Genomic DNA, 17,093 nt, shown 5'->3' on the forward strand with positions numbered 1-17,093 from the left:
TAGCATACATCATGCTAAGCAGTTTACAAATATGTTCTATTTGATCCTCAGCAATGTAGTTGCACAGCTAACTTGTTTGTTCAGCCATTGAAAGAAAAACTTTTTGAAATCCACTTACTCAACATGCCATTTATTCTCTTTTTCCTTTTCTATGTCTGTTTCAGCATAATTCAATGGAAAGAGCACTGGATTTAGAGTTTAAAATTTTAGAGTTTGAATTATGGTCTTTGTGAACCTGAACAAATTACTTTGCCTTGATGGATCTGTTTCCTGAATGTGTAAAAATAAAGGTGCTCTCTTTTTTGTTGTTGTTTTTTTCTGATTACATGCAAAAGTAGTTTTCAACATTCATCTTTTGCAAGCTTTTGAATTCCACATTTTTCTACCATCCTCCCATGGCAATGAATAATCTGATATAGATTAGCTATGTACCATCATGTATAACATTTTCCCATATTAGTCATATTGTATAAGAAGAATCAGAACCAAAGGGGAAAAAGTAGAACAAATTTTAAGAAGTAAAAATAGTATGCTTTACTCAGCATTCAGACTCCTCTGGATGTGGATGACATTTTTCATAACACATTTCTCTGAGGTCCTTTTTTATCTGTAAATGCTTGATCCAATGGTATCTGATTAACTTACAGTTAAGGTTGATCAGGAAGAAAGAGAATATTATGTGTTTATTCAGTTTGGTCACTAGATGGCATTTGTGCCCCTTTCTCCCCCAGATAACTCATTGTGTTCAGGAAAGGAAATTAAAGCTAGCCATTGCACTCCATACCATGGTGATGGTTTTTGTTTTAAACCTTGTTTTATTGTTTATAGATACATGGAGAATCTTGAGAAAAAAACAAAGTCAGAAATATACTGTTCTTAATTATTTAAAATGACTTCATGAAATATTTATTAATAAGCATTTGTATATGCTAGACAGCAGAGCATAATGTATTCAGGTTCAAGTTCCACTCCTCCCTCATGTCTCTTTGATCCTTAACCATTCTCTAAGCCAGAGGTTCTTAAATTGTAATCCTGACATCCTTGAGGGTCCTGAAAACCCTCTGAGAAGATCTGTTTATATAATAATACTAAGATATCATTTACCATCTAAAATATTCCTCTCTTTTTCAACAACACATGCTTATAAGACTGAATTTTCTTCAAGTATTTCAACTAAAACAATGTTACAAAAGAGTGAACACTCAGAAACAGTTATGAGAATCCAGCTGTCTTCTGTTAAGCCAGACATTAAAAAGATTTGCAGAAATGTATAAAACAATTTCACTCATCTCAGTAAATTTTTTTGCTTTGGAAAAAAATAGTTATTTTTCATAAAAAAATGTTATTTTTGTGATAGAATGGTTTTATTATTGTTGTTTTTAAATGGTTTCAAAAATTACCAGATTTAATTTCTAATACTGATTATCAGAATTGGTAGATAACACACATAAAACAAAAACTCTTTGAAATCCTCAATAATTTTTAGAGCATAAAGGAGACCCCAGACTAAAATTTCTTTTAGAATTTTTGAGGTAGCAGAGTAGTTACCAACGTTCATTAGTAGAGGGAATTTTCTTAGTAATTTTCTATATGAGTGAAATCACAGGTTCAATCTGAAAGGAATAAAAAAACTTTTATAACACAGCAACTTTAAAATTTTAAACCATGAAGGGACTTTATATTGTTACAGATATTTTTATTACTATCTCTTAGAAGTCATAATTAAGTTTATAATAATATTAAAGACTCTCAGAGTTGGGATGCTGGCTGTCAGTAGGTCAGATTTCCTGTATCAGTCTAATTTTTGGAGGATATGTTTGCAAGGTTTCCCTTTTGCTCATCATTCTCCTCCCACATGGCTATTTTCCCTAGATTTATTGTCCTGTATCTCTCTTCTGGGCATTCATGTTGGTTCTGTATTTCTATTAAGATACCTATGCTATTTCTATTCCCTTCATTCTTCTGTCACAACTAAATAAATTATTTTATGATTTAACCATAAAATGGTCTTAACAATGCTTTCAAACTTATTTTAGATGAAAGTATTAGAAATGTTAGCTACATGATTTCTGGGTCATCACCTAACCATTTGAATTACTTTCTTTCTTATATGTTCTGCCTATAATTATTTTTGTATCTGTTGTCTCTTCTGTCGGGAACAGGGACCATTTTACTTTTGCCTGGGTATCCCCAGAACTTCTTGTTATTATCCCTGTCATTATTAACATATATTTAATAAGCAAATTGAGTGGATTGTGATCATCAAATATAGTTGTTCTTATTCCACTCTGCATCATTTCATACAAAGCTTGTGTTTTTTCAAAAGTCTTCATGTTCATCATTTTATGCACAATAATATTTTATTACATTCATATATTACAGTTGTTTCAGGTACTTCACAGTTATTGAATATGGATATTATATATATTTTTAGGAAGATTAATAGCAAATTGGAATTAGAGAATGGTATATGCTATACATTAGGGGTATTTAGCTGGGATAAGATCTTCTAAATCTTCTTGGTGTAGGGAAAGTGGAATGATAGTTGTATTAATATAGTTGAGAGCTTGCAATATAGAATAGGAATTAGACCTCTTCTTGGCCTCAAATGTAGAGCTACCATATTTCCTCATGTATAAGATGCTCTCGTGTATAAGATGCACCTTAATTTTGGGACCTGAAATTTACAACAAAAAAAAGTATTACATTAAGTTTTTGAACTCAAGTTTTATTCATCATGTAATTCAAGGACCTTCTGCTCATAGCTTTCAGCCATCTTTTGGGCAAACCTGGTGCATTTCAGTAGGATTTCTTCTTCCATATCCAGTCTCAGATTGTTTTCTCAGTTAGCAAAGGACAAACAGATGTTCAGCAGCACAATTTCCATTCATTTTTGCAAACTGGATCACTTTGAACTTGAATTAAGCACTGTACGAAAGGAGCCATTTCTGGGTAGAATATGTCAAAATGTAACCTAATATACCAATAACAAATGTGAAACAATGAGCACAAAGACAACAAGCACAAAAAAAAGCAAGAAATGCAAATACAAAAATTAAAACCACTGTATAAGATGCTCCCAGTTTTTAGACCTCAGATTGGGGGGGGGGGGGGATGCATCTGTACATTCAGGAAATACAATAGGCAGCAAGGAGTAGAAGTTTCAGAGCCAGATTCATGCCCCAGGTAAGGAAAAACTTCTTAACAGTTGCCAAAATGGAATGGGCCACTTTAGGAAATAGTGGATCCGGGGCAGCTAGGTGGTGAAATAGATAGAACACTAGCCCTGGAATCAAGAAGACCTAAGTTCAAATCCGGCTTCAGACATTTAATAATTATCAAGTTGTATGACCTTGTACAAGTCACTTAGTCACATTACCTTGCAAAAAAGCAAAACAAAACAAAAAGAAAGTAATGGCTCCTCAACCACCAGAGGCCTTCAAACATGTGTTAGAGATATATTATTATAGAAAGCATGACTGGCTCAGTTACAGGTGCTACCTAATGATGTCAGAAATTACATTAAAATTTACTGATTAATAACTTTTCTATATGAATGATTTTGATCTGTCTACATTATTTCATGAGTTAGGCCACCTCATAGCAAAGTACTAGCTAGACCAAGTATAATGGTGAGTACCTATAATCATTCCTTCCTGTGGATATTGAGGCTGGTGAATCTCTTGAACTTGGGATTTTGAGTTGCAATGAACTGATATAGGTGTCCGTACTCAGTCTTTACCAGTACGGTGAGCCTTTAGGAGTAGGAGTCCCTAGACTGGCTAAGTAATGGAGACCAGTCTGGTACAGAAATGTTACAGGTCAAACCTTTGGTGCTGATGAGCAGTGGAATTGAGCCCATAATGACTCTGCAACTAGGCATGGTAGAGAGGCCCTGTCTGACCGTTTTCAGATCTTGAAAAGTGGTATGATCTGAAAGAAACATACCTACAGCCTCCCACCCCCCAGAACTAGCGGTGTAGGCAGCAGCATGAAAAACTGAAGCTTTGGACATTGCTATCTTCCCCCAAGGAACAGAACCCATTTCAAAAACCATATTTTTGTTCAACTCAATATATATACTTTGTTAAGTACTGCTAATACAAAAATGCAAATGAAATATTATCCTCTGACCTAAAAGACCTTCTCCCAGAATGTATGACTTGAGGTCATTCTTGCTAACACTTTTGTATTAGCATTTACCTTTCCTTTTTTTATTTTCAATCTTTGAATATACAAGTGATATGATTTTGAAGTATCACTTATTTAATCTTTTTACAGAGGAGTAGAGGTGAGTACCATTTCCATTATGTTTGTGTAGAATGCAGTGATACTTAATGATTTTGAAACAAATTATATATTAGAATAGTATAGTAAACAAAAATATAAAATGTTAATTTCCTATTGTCGCTTTCCTAAATAGTAAGAAGTGCTTTCCTAATAATAATAATAACAATAATGACACTTAAATCCTTTTCCCCTCTGAGATTGGTGCATTTTGAATTCATTATGAGGTTGTTGTTTTTTTAAAAAAAATCACATAGTTTTTATCATTTGTTCTTCCAAAATAGTAATTCTTAAATATGTAGACTAGCCTATAGCATTCTTTGGCTTTTTCTTCATTGCTTATTCTTATTCTTATTCCTTCAATTTCTTTTTCTTTTATCATTACAGTTAACATTTCTAGGATGATATTGAATAACAGTGGTGATAACTGACATTCTTGTTTCACCTCAATCTTATTGGAAAAACTTCTGGCTTTTCCCCATTGCTCATTTTTAGATAGAAACTTTTCAAGAAAACTCCATTTATTCCTATATTCTCTAGTGTTTTTAATAGAAATGAATGCTGTATTTTGTCAAAAAGCTTGTCCTGCATCTATTGAGATAAAAATATGATTTCTTCATTTTGTTATGATATGGTCAAAACTGTCAGTTTTCCTAATATTGAACCAGTCCTTCATTCCTGATATAAATCCCACCTGATCACAATATATTATCCTCCTGATAAATTGCTATAATTTCTTTGCTAATATTTTGTTTTAAAATTTTAAATCAACATTCAATTTCTCTATAATTTATTTTGACTCATCCTTATTTACATATCAGCACCATATTTGTGTAATAAAAGGAATTTGATAGGATTCCTTCATCTGTTTTCCCAAATAGTTTATATAAAATTAGAATTAATTGTTCTTTAAATGTTTGGTAGAATTCATGTGTAAATATATCTGGCTCTGAAGATTTTTTTCTCTAGGGTGTCCATTGATAGCTTGTTCATTTCTTTTTCTAACATGAGGTTAGGTATTTTATTTCATCTATTAAACTGGGCAGTGTATATTTTTGTAAATAATCCTTTCATTTAGATTATCAGATTTATTAGCAAAATAGCTCCTAATTATTGCCTTAATTTCCTCTTCATTGGTGGTGAATCTACCCTTTTCGTTTTTCATACTGGTAATTTGGTTCCCTAGACTGAATCCAAGCGGGAAAAAAAATTGGCTATAGAGGGAGATAGGCATTTAAGATCTTCCAAATGAAAATCAGGAGAATGATCAACTTCTAGAGTTGCAAGTATCTTTCACTTTATGCACATCAGATTTTTTCATTGAGATTCATGGACATTTAGAAGAGTAGCTTCTACTTTAGAAAATTAGTTGACAGTCACCTTGGCAAAAAACAAATAGATGAAGTTTTTTGAGTTGGCCAAATTTAGGACATGTAGCTTGAAAGCACATTGAATTAGTTCTAGTTCACACTTAAGAAGTGAATAGGGAGGAGATAGAACGTTGAATTGCCTAAAAACTCCGTTTTTTTTTTTTTTCTAAATACTAATAGTCTAACAAACAGTAGGTTTGGGACCCTTGATAGGTAACTTAATTAACTCCATGAGTTAATTCTCAAACACTTTAAGCCATTCTCTTAAATTTATAAATTGAAGTGAAGGTGCCAACATATTGTTCCTCATTCAAGAGTTCCTTCCTGAAGATTAGACAGTTCCAATCCCTGTCTCCTGTTCTTTTGGTTGTACCATATGACTTTTTATTAGACAACACTGATTTCTGAAAAACTCAAATTTACCAAAGGGTAAAGATATATCATAGCCAAAAAACTGATGTATATACATCAAAGAAATGCATGATCCAAAAATAATATTAACTTATGCAATAATCTTTTTAATTTGTAAAAGTGCTTATATTAATATAATTTGATTTTCATAATAATCTTGGGAGATAGGTAGAATTAGAGCATTATAGTTGAAAAAATAAAAGCTGAGAGTTTTTAAGTGGCTTGTCAAAGTCATACAGCTAATAGTAATGACATGCATATAGTTGTTGCCCTCATAGGCACACTAAATACTTCATAGACTCACCTTAAACTGAAATTAACAGGATCCTAGGATTTAGAATTAGAGCTGGTGGATAGAAGAATCAAAATATCCTGTGCCTCTAGAGTGATCACACATTTATAAAGGTTTCCTCCATTTCCAAATAGGAGGCAGCTAGGTGACTTACTAGATAAGTAAATGGACCTGGAGTCAAAAGACCCAAGTTCAATTTCAGCCATGGACTAGCTGTTTGACCCTGACTGAGCAAATCATTTAAACTCAGTTTGCCTCAATCCTCTGGAGAGGGAAATCACAAACCTCTCTAGTACTTTGCCAAGAAAGCCTCATGGTCAGTATGGTCCATGGAGTCATGAAGAGTCAGGCATGACTGAACAACTCAACAGCAAATTTCATTAACCTCATTTCAACCAATAACTCAACTAGTAGCACTTATTTAATGCTCAATACTGCCCTGTGGATAGAAGTGCAATAAGTGTAGCTATTCCTTTTTCAGGAATAGTTTTATGTTCCAGCCAAACTGGACTGCTGACTCCCTGACCCAGCTTGCTCTGCAGCCCTGGTACTTTCACATATCTTTCTCCAAATCTGAATTTCACTCCTCCTCATCTCTATGGTTTTAAATTATATTTTCAGTTTCACTTCTGTCACTTTCTCCTTGAAGTTTTCCCCTAATTCCCCCTTAGCTCAAAGTACTTTCTTTTTCCTTATTTACTTATTAGATTACTACACACACACACACACACACACACACACACACACACACACACACACACACACACATATCTTTGCTCCCATTGCATCCTGCTTCACATTATACTTCTCTGCATATTATAATACATTGCAAAATAGTACAGAGTGCTTAACAGATGTTAATGAAACAAAATGTTTTTAATTTAATATACAATAATGCATGAATATACTAAACATGAATTAGCCATCAGTTATTATAGTGTCATTTGTGTTGTGCAATTAAGATGTTTATATTTGTTTATCATTATACTAAATTGCCCCCAATTGCTTTTGTCTCTTCCTTTTGCTGTCAGCTGTCCCTTTTCACAAATGTAAGTATATTGCTTTTCTTAATCTATTTTTTATACTTGTAGGCAGTTGTCTGGGTGGGGGCTTATGGAAAGTACATGAGTTTCATCACTACTGTCTAACAAGTAACTTTCTTTTTTATTTATTTCTGCATTCTCAACTATGTTTTAAGTAGTTAATATTGCTAAAAGTCTATTTTTAAAATAAATCAAGTATCTGTATATTTTTAACAAACGGGTACCAGAATTACCAGTGTATAAATTCCTTCTTGTCACCCATGTCAGAATACTTCATGGGGAAAAAATGTATCTTCTAATGGTTAGAAAACAGCACATTTTAAAATGATTTTCTTGTCATTGTTTTAGTTAACACTTTTCCCCCCTCCCCCACTTATTTTAAGGTTATTCTGGTGCAAGTTAACCCAGGGGAAGCATTTACAATAAGAAGAGAAGATGGACACATTCAATGCATCACAGGTAAGATTTGTAGTTCTGAGACCCTTTAGTCCAAATACAGACAAACTCCCCCCACACTTAAAATTAAGTACTTTTGAAAACTGGTGAGAAAGTGAGGATGTGGAGAAAGGGAGAGAGCAGAAGGAGGTACATACATAAATGTGTGTATATAAAACATATAGTTATATAGTGAAAAAAAGGCAAAATTACTGCTTTGAAAAACTTAACTAAGAGTTTTTAATGTTTTTCATTTCCAGTAATACTCACTTGTTTTTTTGTTGCTGCTACCTGTATCCTATTACATTGCTTTTTTTCCCCCACTTTACCTTCTTCTAATATGTCATTTTCAATCATCCATTGCACTTAAAAGGCAACATAGCTTTGGATAATAGATTAAGGAGCTGTTCTTTACAGTGAAATTTAAATCCAGCTACTTACCCATCTACCAGCAAGTTTTAATTTTTCTACCCATTATGGGAATAAGACCTTCTGTAAACTTTTGGAGTAGTAAGAGCACAATTTTAGTTTTTCATTCAAGCATTGTATAAATCAGAGATGAAAAGAAAAGTGAGACCTGTGTTTAGATCAATATACTATGCATTAATATTCCCCTGAGCAGGTGTTCTCAGCCTGATATCTATGGATAGATTTCAGGGAGTCCTTCAACTTGAATGAAGAAAAAAAATTGCGTCTCTGTTTTTTCAAAATTTATTTATTTTCCCAACTACATGCAAAGATAGTTTTCATTTTTTATAAGATTTTGAGTTCTTCATTTTTCTCCCTTCCTCTCCTTGACAGCCAGTAATCTGACATAGATTATTCATCTTTAACTATGTTAAACCTATCTCCACATAAGTCAGAATCAGAAAAAAGGGAGGAAAACCATGAGAGGAAAAAACAAAATATAAAACAAATTTTAAAATAGAAAATAGTATACTTTGGTCTGCATTCAAATTCCATAGTTCTTCCTCTGGATGTGAATGGTATTTTCCATTACAAGTCTTTTAGATTTGTCTTTGATCATTGAACTCCTTAGGAGAGTTAAATCTATTATACTTGATCATCACACAGCATTGCTGATATGGTATAATGTTCTTCTGAATCTCCTCATTTCACTCAGCATTAGTTCTTCTAAGTTTTTCCACACTTTTCTGAAGTCCATTTATTCATGATATCTTATAGAACAATAGTACTCTATCACATTCATATACTATAACTTTTTCAGCCATTTCTCAATTGATGGGCATCCCTGCAATTTCCTATGCTTTGCCACTACAAAAAGAGCTACTATAAATATTTTTATATGTATGGGTCTTTTCCCAATTTTTTATGATCTCTTTAAAATACAGACCTAGCTTGTAATATTACTGAATCAAAAGGTATACACAGTTTTACTGCCCTTTGGGTATATTTCAAAATTGCTCTTCAGAATGCATGGATCAGTTCACAACTCCACCAGCAATGTATTAGTGTCCCTGTTTTCTCACATCTCCTCCAACACTGATCATTTTCCTTTTTTGATATATTGGTCAATCTGGTAGGTTTGAGGTGGTATTTTAATTGGCATTTCTCTAATCAATAATGATTTAGAGCATTTTTTTCAAATGCCCATAACATAGTTTTAATTTCTTCACTTGAAAACTGCCTGTTTATGTAGACTTGGGTCCTTTATCAGAGCTGGCTGTAAAAATTGTTTCCCAACTTTATGCATTCCTTTTATCTTGGTTACATTGGTTTTATTTAATTGTATTTCTAATTAGCTACAGTTAAGCATTTTTCTTCATTTATATATGTGGATAACAAACACTGTAATATTATTACCGCCTACAACTATTATGTTAGCATTACCTACAACTGTTACCAATTGAAATCATAGATATTTTCATGTCAAATTATAGTTATTAGAAATATTCAAAATAGTGATTACAATTATCATAACTGGGAAATTACTGCTGGTAGACCTGTCAGTAGATCACATTATTTCAATAACATTATTCTTAGAAGAAATCCATAGACTTCATCAGATAGCTAATGCTAATGTGAAGCAAAACATATTAAATTGAAGTCTTTTGTTTAGCCCTCTGAAGCATGTTTAGCCCATTACAAAATGTACTAATAATGCAAAATAACCTAATCACATTATATAAACAGTTTTTTATGAGGAAATATCCTCAGTATTCCAAGAACAGACATTTCAAATCTCACCTTAATCCAGAATGTTTTCTGTACCGTTCCCTAAATGCAAGACATTGGGAATGAATTCTTTTTTAATTCCTTTGAGTACAGGAACTGTCACACTTTTGTACTTGTGTTTCCAATGTTTAACATTGGAAAATAGTGGAAAATCTGCACAACAGCATGAGAAACTACAGATATTAGTGATAGAAATTGGGTTCAAGAAAATGAAGAGTTTATGGGACCAGAGTCTTCTCTGGAATACTTCTTTGTTTGATCCAGCTCCCATGTTACCCATTTCTTTCTTTCTTGAATCCTCTCCAATAGATTTGCTTCAGTGTCCACTGTCACCAGCTGTTGCTTTTCACCAGTGTTTAATTCACTGGCCTACTGAAAAACAGTATAGTAAAAAAGTAGAACCTGTCCTAAAGATGTTTTAAATCTAATGAGAGAGATAATCTGTAAATGCAGACATTTAATATATATATAGAGAGAGAATCCTGGAGGAAGGTATTAAAAACTCTGCCCCCTCTCCACCCCCATGCCTGGAATGTTCTTTCTCTTCCTCCTCTCTGCCTTTTGTCTTCTAGCTTCCTTCAGCAATCCTCAAATTTCACCTTTTGCAGGTGGTCCTCCTGCTCCCATTCAGGACTTTTAATGCCTTACCCTCCAAGATTACATTTTATATATACTCTTTCTCAGAGTAGGACAGCTAAGAGCACAATGGAGAGAGCATAGGGTTTGGAGTCAGAAAGTTGTTATCCTTGGCAAATCACTTAATCCTGTTTGCCTTAGTTTCCTCATCTATAAAATGAACTGGAGAAGTAAATTACAAAACACTCCCATTATTTGCAAAGAATACCCCCAAAAGAAGTCATAAAGAATGTATATAGGGGCACTTAACCCTATTTGCCTTGCAAAAACCTAAAAAAAAAAAAAGAATGTATATATACCTATTAATATGCATGTTTTCTCCCAGATAAGACTGTAAGATCCTTGCAGGCAGTCATTTTGCTTTTTCATTGTTCTCTCAACATCTAACATTATGGCAATTTGGAACAATACTTTATAAATTATATAATTTTAAAGTTCATATCATAGATAATTTTTTCTAGCACTTTACATCAATATTATCAAGGTGTAGTTTTGTTTTTATATACAGAGCTACATTATCCCCCCAACTTGGTTATCCTTCCTTTCAGCATTACTGAAATACATAAAAAGACAGATTTCTACATCATATTATAACTTTTAAAAGACAACTTTCATTATGAATAATGAAGTTATAGAAAAGTTGCATGAATAATAAAATGATATTTTCCCACTATGTTTACCACATTAGTCCTAAATTAGTCCCAGTATTATGTGTAGAAGTGGTCATGTTGGTGTATACCATGGAAACAATGTAAAAGACTAACAGACTGCCTTCGGTAGGGGTGGGGGATGGGAGGAAACAAGATTGGGGAATAATTGTAAAATTCAAAATAAATAAATTAAATGAAAAAAATAAAAGAAGTGTTCATGACAATAGATGACATGAGCCTGGAAAGAATGGCTAGATTTGACCCAGTATGTGCATGAAATTGGTCCTGCAATGACAGTTTTTAAATGCATTCTCAAGTTATTTCAAAAAAGAGAAAGTTCCTAGAGAAGGGGGAAGGGAAAAAAATTACTTAGTGCTTTTTCTTTTTTAAGGATATCTGAGGTAATGTAATAAGCTACTGATCTATATAGGATATTTTTATGCTTCTTAAGGCATTTTGTAAACCTTGAAATGCTATATAAACATGAGTTATACCTGCTGTTTCATCCTTATAAAATTTTGGTGAGAATGGTCTGTCATACATCTAGGGCATACTTGATGGAAACAGGACACAAGAACAGACAAAACTTTTCAGATAATATTTTGCAATGAATCTCATTCTGGTCAGATTGAAAGTTATAAAGAATATTTTGTATTGTTTAATTTACCTTGATGGACATTTTACTCTTTAAATATACATAAGCACTCTACTAAATTAAAGAAAGTTGTTGAGCTTGCTGTTAACTTCATAGTTTTTGCAAGAGAGGGAAAATAAGTCATTTGGTTTTCTCATCTTTAGGTAGAAAATTGAAAAAGTAAAGCATTGCTTTAAAATGTGTAATAGGTAGCTTCTGAAAATGAAATGTTCTCAGTTGTGAGAAATTTTATAACCTTTCTAGTGAAGAATAACAGTATGCTTTTTATAAAAATTATATTCCAAGGGGCGGCTAGGTGGCGTAGTGGATAAAGCACCGGCCTTGGAGTCAGGAGTACCTGGGTTTAAATCCGATTTCAGACACTTAATAATTACCTAGCTGTGTGGCCTTGGGCAAGCCACTTAACCCCATTTGCCTTGCAAAAAACCATAAAAAAAATTATATTCCAAAACGGGTTGGAATATGTGGAATAAGAGACCTTTGAGGTTCCTTATGGCTTCAGATTCTACATTCTGTAATCCTGTACTTATCTTATAGTGCATTAAATCAAACTGGCCTATTTCGAGCCAGAATTATTTTTTAATACTTAATTTTATATCCACAATGTTAGGTGCTAGAACTGAGGGAATGAATTAAAATAAGATAATAGGGTAAAGGCATAGACCAAAGTTGTACTCATCATTGAAATGAACTGTCTTGAAAGATAACTTTCTTAACAAATTTAAATTAATCAAATTTAAAGCTAGAGATCAGAGATTTGTGAAAGTAGTATTATATATAAAAACAACTACATGGTAAATTGAGTGGGACAGAATAAATATAAACTCCTTTCTTACTCAGAGCTACTCAGGTCTCTACCTAAAAAGTTTTCTTTCTACTGCACCTATGAATCTTAAGCTCTAGCTAATTTATTATTCATTGTACCTTCAGTATACTCTTGTATTTTTCCCAGTTATTCTCTTAATTTAGGAATGCTTTTATTTCTGTGTTCTGTTGTATATCAAAATTCTACCTTCTTGAACCAGTTATTTCCAGCCCTTTCCTTGGCCACCTGATCCTGAAGTCTTCTCTTCCTTCTCAGTGCTTCTGTTTAAGAGTATAGGTTCAAAATAGGTATATTCCTATTTAAATATTCCCATTTAATATTCTACAGAGGTAGAATACCTCTACATAGCTTAGTTTTCTAAATTCTGTTCTTCTCTTTAAATTCCTTTTAGTTTTGTAATGATTAGTTTTATCTAGACCTGAACGAGGTAGATTAAGGACCTCACTTATTTTACTATCCATTTCCTCATTTAAGTCATTTAACTTTTCCTTCAAGAATTTATATGCCATGCGTTTTTGTACATTTATTTTCAATCTCATTATTAATTCCTAATCTTTAATACTTTTAAGCAAACTATATTTCTCCAGTTTCTCTTTTAATTATGTCTATTTTTGCTTTTGCCCTTAGTTAAAAGATTGGAGTGGAGCTCTAAAATGACTCAGGAGAGAAGAAAAGGTTTGAAAACCTTTGCCATTGTCATAAGTGTGAAAATGAATCTAGATTAGGGAAGTACAGAAGGATTGCCTTTCTACAATGAGAAGCCAGTTGAGATTATAGAACATACTTTTGTAAGATATTCAGTCAACACAGTTTCATGACGGTGGGAAAGCTCTAAGACTTTCTTAGCAAGGCAAGATTGGCAAAAGGATAAGGAGCAAGGGACTCATGAGAAAAGGAGGGTGTAGAGTTGAGTTGGTTCACCAAAAGGATAAGACAGGGAAATAAGAGGTCTAATAATGGTGGAGGAAGGCAACATGCAATCAACTATGTAAAAACAAGAAATCTGCAGGATTGCTTGTGGGGGAGATTGAGAATTGTGGGAGTTTTTAAATGTCAGTCTCACTCTTAACAAGTTTTTTTGTTTTGAAAAAGTTATTTTTTTCAACAGAAATGTTATTTATCCTGTCATTTTAAATGTGTTAATAGTTTATGGTTTTATCAGTTTCAACTTTTGTGTTAAAAATTGAAAGTTCCATACATAAAAAAAAAAACTTTTTTGGAACCTCAGTAAGTTTTAACAGTATAAAGAAGACCAGATTTTGAGAATCAATGTGTAGATTAGTGTCTGTTTGTGTGTATGTGTGAATAATATTTTATTTTTCCAATAACATGTAATGATAGTTTTCAAATTCATTTTCATAAGCTTTTGAATTCCAAATTTTTCTCCCTCCTTCCCTTTCCTATTCCCCTCCCTAAGATGGCAAGCAATCTGTGATATAGGTTGTACATGTGTAATCATAGAAACATTTTCGTATTAGTCATGTTGTGAAAGAAGAAACAGAACAAAAAAAGAAAGACACCAAAAAAAAAGCAAACCCCAAAGTGAAAATGGTGCTTCGATCTGCAATCAAACTCCATAGTTCTTTCTCTGAATGTGGATAGCATTTTCTATCATGAGTCTTTTGGAATCATCTTGAATCGTTGTATTGCTAAGGCAATCATAGTTATTTACTGCACAGTGTTACTTTTTGTGTGTACAGCGTTCTTCTGCTTCTGCTTACTTCACTCATTCTCTATCCATGTAAGTCTTTAAGAATTTTTCTGAAATTTGCTTGCTTATTATTTCTTATAGTATAATATTCTTTTACATTCATATGGTTCCTTTTCCTTTAGACTATCCTTAATATATGAGAAGCATTATTTATCTTTCTGCATGAAGAGAAGTCCCTTGTTCTGTTCCTCAGAGACCTGTTGTTATCTTGAAATTATACTGCTTTAAAATTTAAATTGGCCATATTTTGTAATTAAAAGTCAGGTTAAGTGAAACTATTTCCCCTTTCAGAATTCTTCTTGGTAAGAAATGAAAGCATCAATTATATTAGAGAAATTCAGAAAGCTAAATATATAAATAAGTTATTAGGGAAATTGCATTATGATAGACATCCCTTTACAAATTCAGCCCATTTTAGGTTAAATGAATGAAGATGACTCCTTTTACAGTACTTCCATTTTTACAGTACTTCCATAAAGACTATTAAATGTTATTTCTTAGAAATTGTATTACCTTTAATTTTTTTAGGAAAAGTGTTTATACTCATGATAAACTGAAAAGATATGCAAATTAAAGTGTCATTAATACTTCAAAATAGAATATACTGTTATTATGTTATCAAAAAGTAGAAAGTCAGAGCAGTTAGGTGGCGCAGTGGATAGAGCACTGGCCCTAGAGTCAGGAGGACCTGAGTTTAAATCCAGCCTCAGACACTTAATAATTACCTAGCTGTGTGGCCTTGGGCAAGCCACTTAACCCCATTGCCTTGCAAAAGCTTAAAAAAAAAAGTAGAAAGTCTAAGCTTCACTGCTAAGGTTTTTCTTGATTAAAAATCAAACTTTGAAAAATATGTAATAAATACTATTATGGCAATAAGATATAGAAATGAATAAGATGAAAGAAAATTAACACAAAAATGTTGATCTAAAATTTGCTTTTTATTTTTTATGTGTTTTCCTATATTTTTTTCATTCTGGTATTTTTGTTGATTGGTTAATGCCCCAAAAATTTTAAGAGCCATGTCTACCTTTGTAAATGCCCTTCAAACTATGTCTTTTTTATTCCATGAATTTATCCCAAGTATCTTCCTGTCTCTCTAAAGAGTTGTATCTTTTTTGGAAGTTGCTGGCACTCTCATTCTTATAGAGAAGTAAAGTCACCCTTCCCTAACTACACTATTTTTTTTTAATTTTAGAAAGGTTTTATTTATTTTGAATTTTACAAATTTTACAAAGAGAAGGCAGTTTGCTCATCTTTACATCATTCCAATAGTATGCACTGATATAAATTGAATGTGATGAGAGAGAAATCATATCCTTAAGGAAGAAATATAGTATGAGATATAGCAGGATTACATAATAAGACATTTTTTTTTATTAAAGGTAATAGTCCTTGGTCTGTGTTCAAACTCTATAATTCTTTCTCAGGATACATGTGGCATTCCCCATCACCAATACCCCAAAATTGTGTCTGATTGTTGCTGTTGGTATGAGCAAGTCCATTAAGGTTAATCATCACTCCCATGTTGCTGTTACGGTGTACAATGTTCTTCTGGTTCTGCTCATCTCGCTCAGCATCAGTTCATGCAAATCTTTCCAGGCTTCTCTGAATTCCCATCCCTCCTGGTTTCTAATAGAACAATAGTGTTCCATGACATACATATACCACAGTTTGTTAAACCATTCCCCAATTGATGAACATTCCCTCAGTTTCCATTTCTTTGCCACCACAAACAGCTGCTTTGAACATTTTTGTACAGGTGATGTTTTTACCCTTTTTCATAATCTCTTCAGGGTATAGACCCCTGACTACACTATTTTTAATAAATTTCAGCCTCTTTTTGTTTTAGTACTTTGCTTATCATTTAGTTCTTACCTATCATTATAAAAGACATTTAGTGGGGAAATGTTTATTGGCATTTTATTTGCAGTTAGAACTCTTACCACTCCAGTTCACCTCTTATACAATAGCATAATCACAGAATTTGAGGATTGGAAGGGATTTTGCTCAATTAATCTTCTTATATCTGCTCATATTACATCACCCTTTTCCCCTTGCAGGTATTAAGTGCAATCCTTTATTTCTAGAAGAAAGTACAAAAAATTTAAAAGACCTCCAAAAATGTGATTTCTTCCTTCTGCCCTTCCAGTCTTATTTCATATTACTCCCTTTCACATGCTACAAAATTACCCATTTGTCCCTCATCTTCCAAAAAATACTCTATTGATCTCTATCCCTGAAGATTATTCCCATATCTGCCCTTGCTTTTATGTTTAAACTACTTGAGAAAAACATCATTATGCTGTATCTCTTCCTCTGTTTGCCACCTGTCTTATCAGTCGATCTAAATTACTCTAAAAAAGTGAGCAAAATTCTTTGACTTGCAATGACTAATGGCCATTTCTCCCATCTTAACTTTCTTTACCTCTCTACAGCTTTTGACACTGTTGCCTAATCTATTCTTGATACTCTTTTCTCCTTATGTTTCCTGTCTCTGCCTTATTCTAGATCTCCTACTCTTCTGAGCATTCCTTCTCATTCTAGGGTCATGCCCACTAATAGTGGCCTCTGTCCTGAAACT

At 32.9% G+C, this 17,093-nt stretch overlaps 1 protein-coding gene across 3 annotated transcripts in view; it reads left to right on the plus strand.

The window, feature by feature from the left end:
- Positions 1-17,093, plus strand: part of FNDC3A (fibronectin type III domain containing 3A) — a 127,330-nt gene that overhangs the window by 16,642 nt on the left and 93,595 nt on the right. For 2 of the 3 annotated variants that reach the window (XM_074217130.1, XM_074217132.1), the window contains exons 2-3: positions 7,392-7,409; positions 7,787-7,862. In XM_074217130.1, the coding sequence (XP_074073231.1) occupies positions 7,392-7,409; positions 7,787-7,862 (94 nt within the window). The remainder of the gene's footprint in view (positions 1-7,391; positions 7,410-7,786; positions 7,863-17,093) is intronic. The other variant, XM_074217131.1, reaches the window with a different exon arrangement.

This window comes from Macrotis lagotis, chromosome 1 (assembly GCF_037893015.1).
Source record: "Macrotis lagotis isolate mMagLag1 chromosome 1, bilby.v1.9.chrom.fasta, whole genome shotgun sequence".
NCBI lineage: Eukaryota > Metazoa > Chordata > Mammalia > Peramelemorphia > Peramelidae > Macrotis > Macrotis lagotis.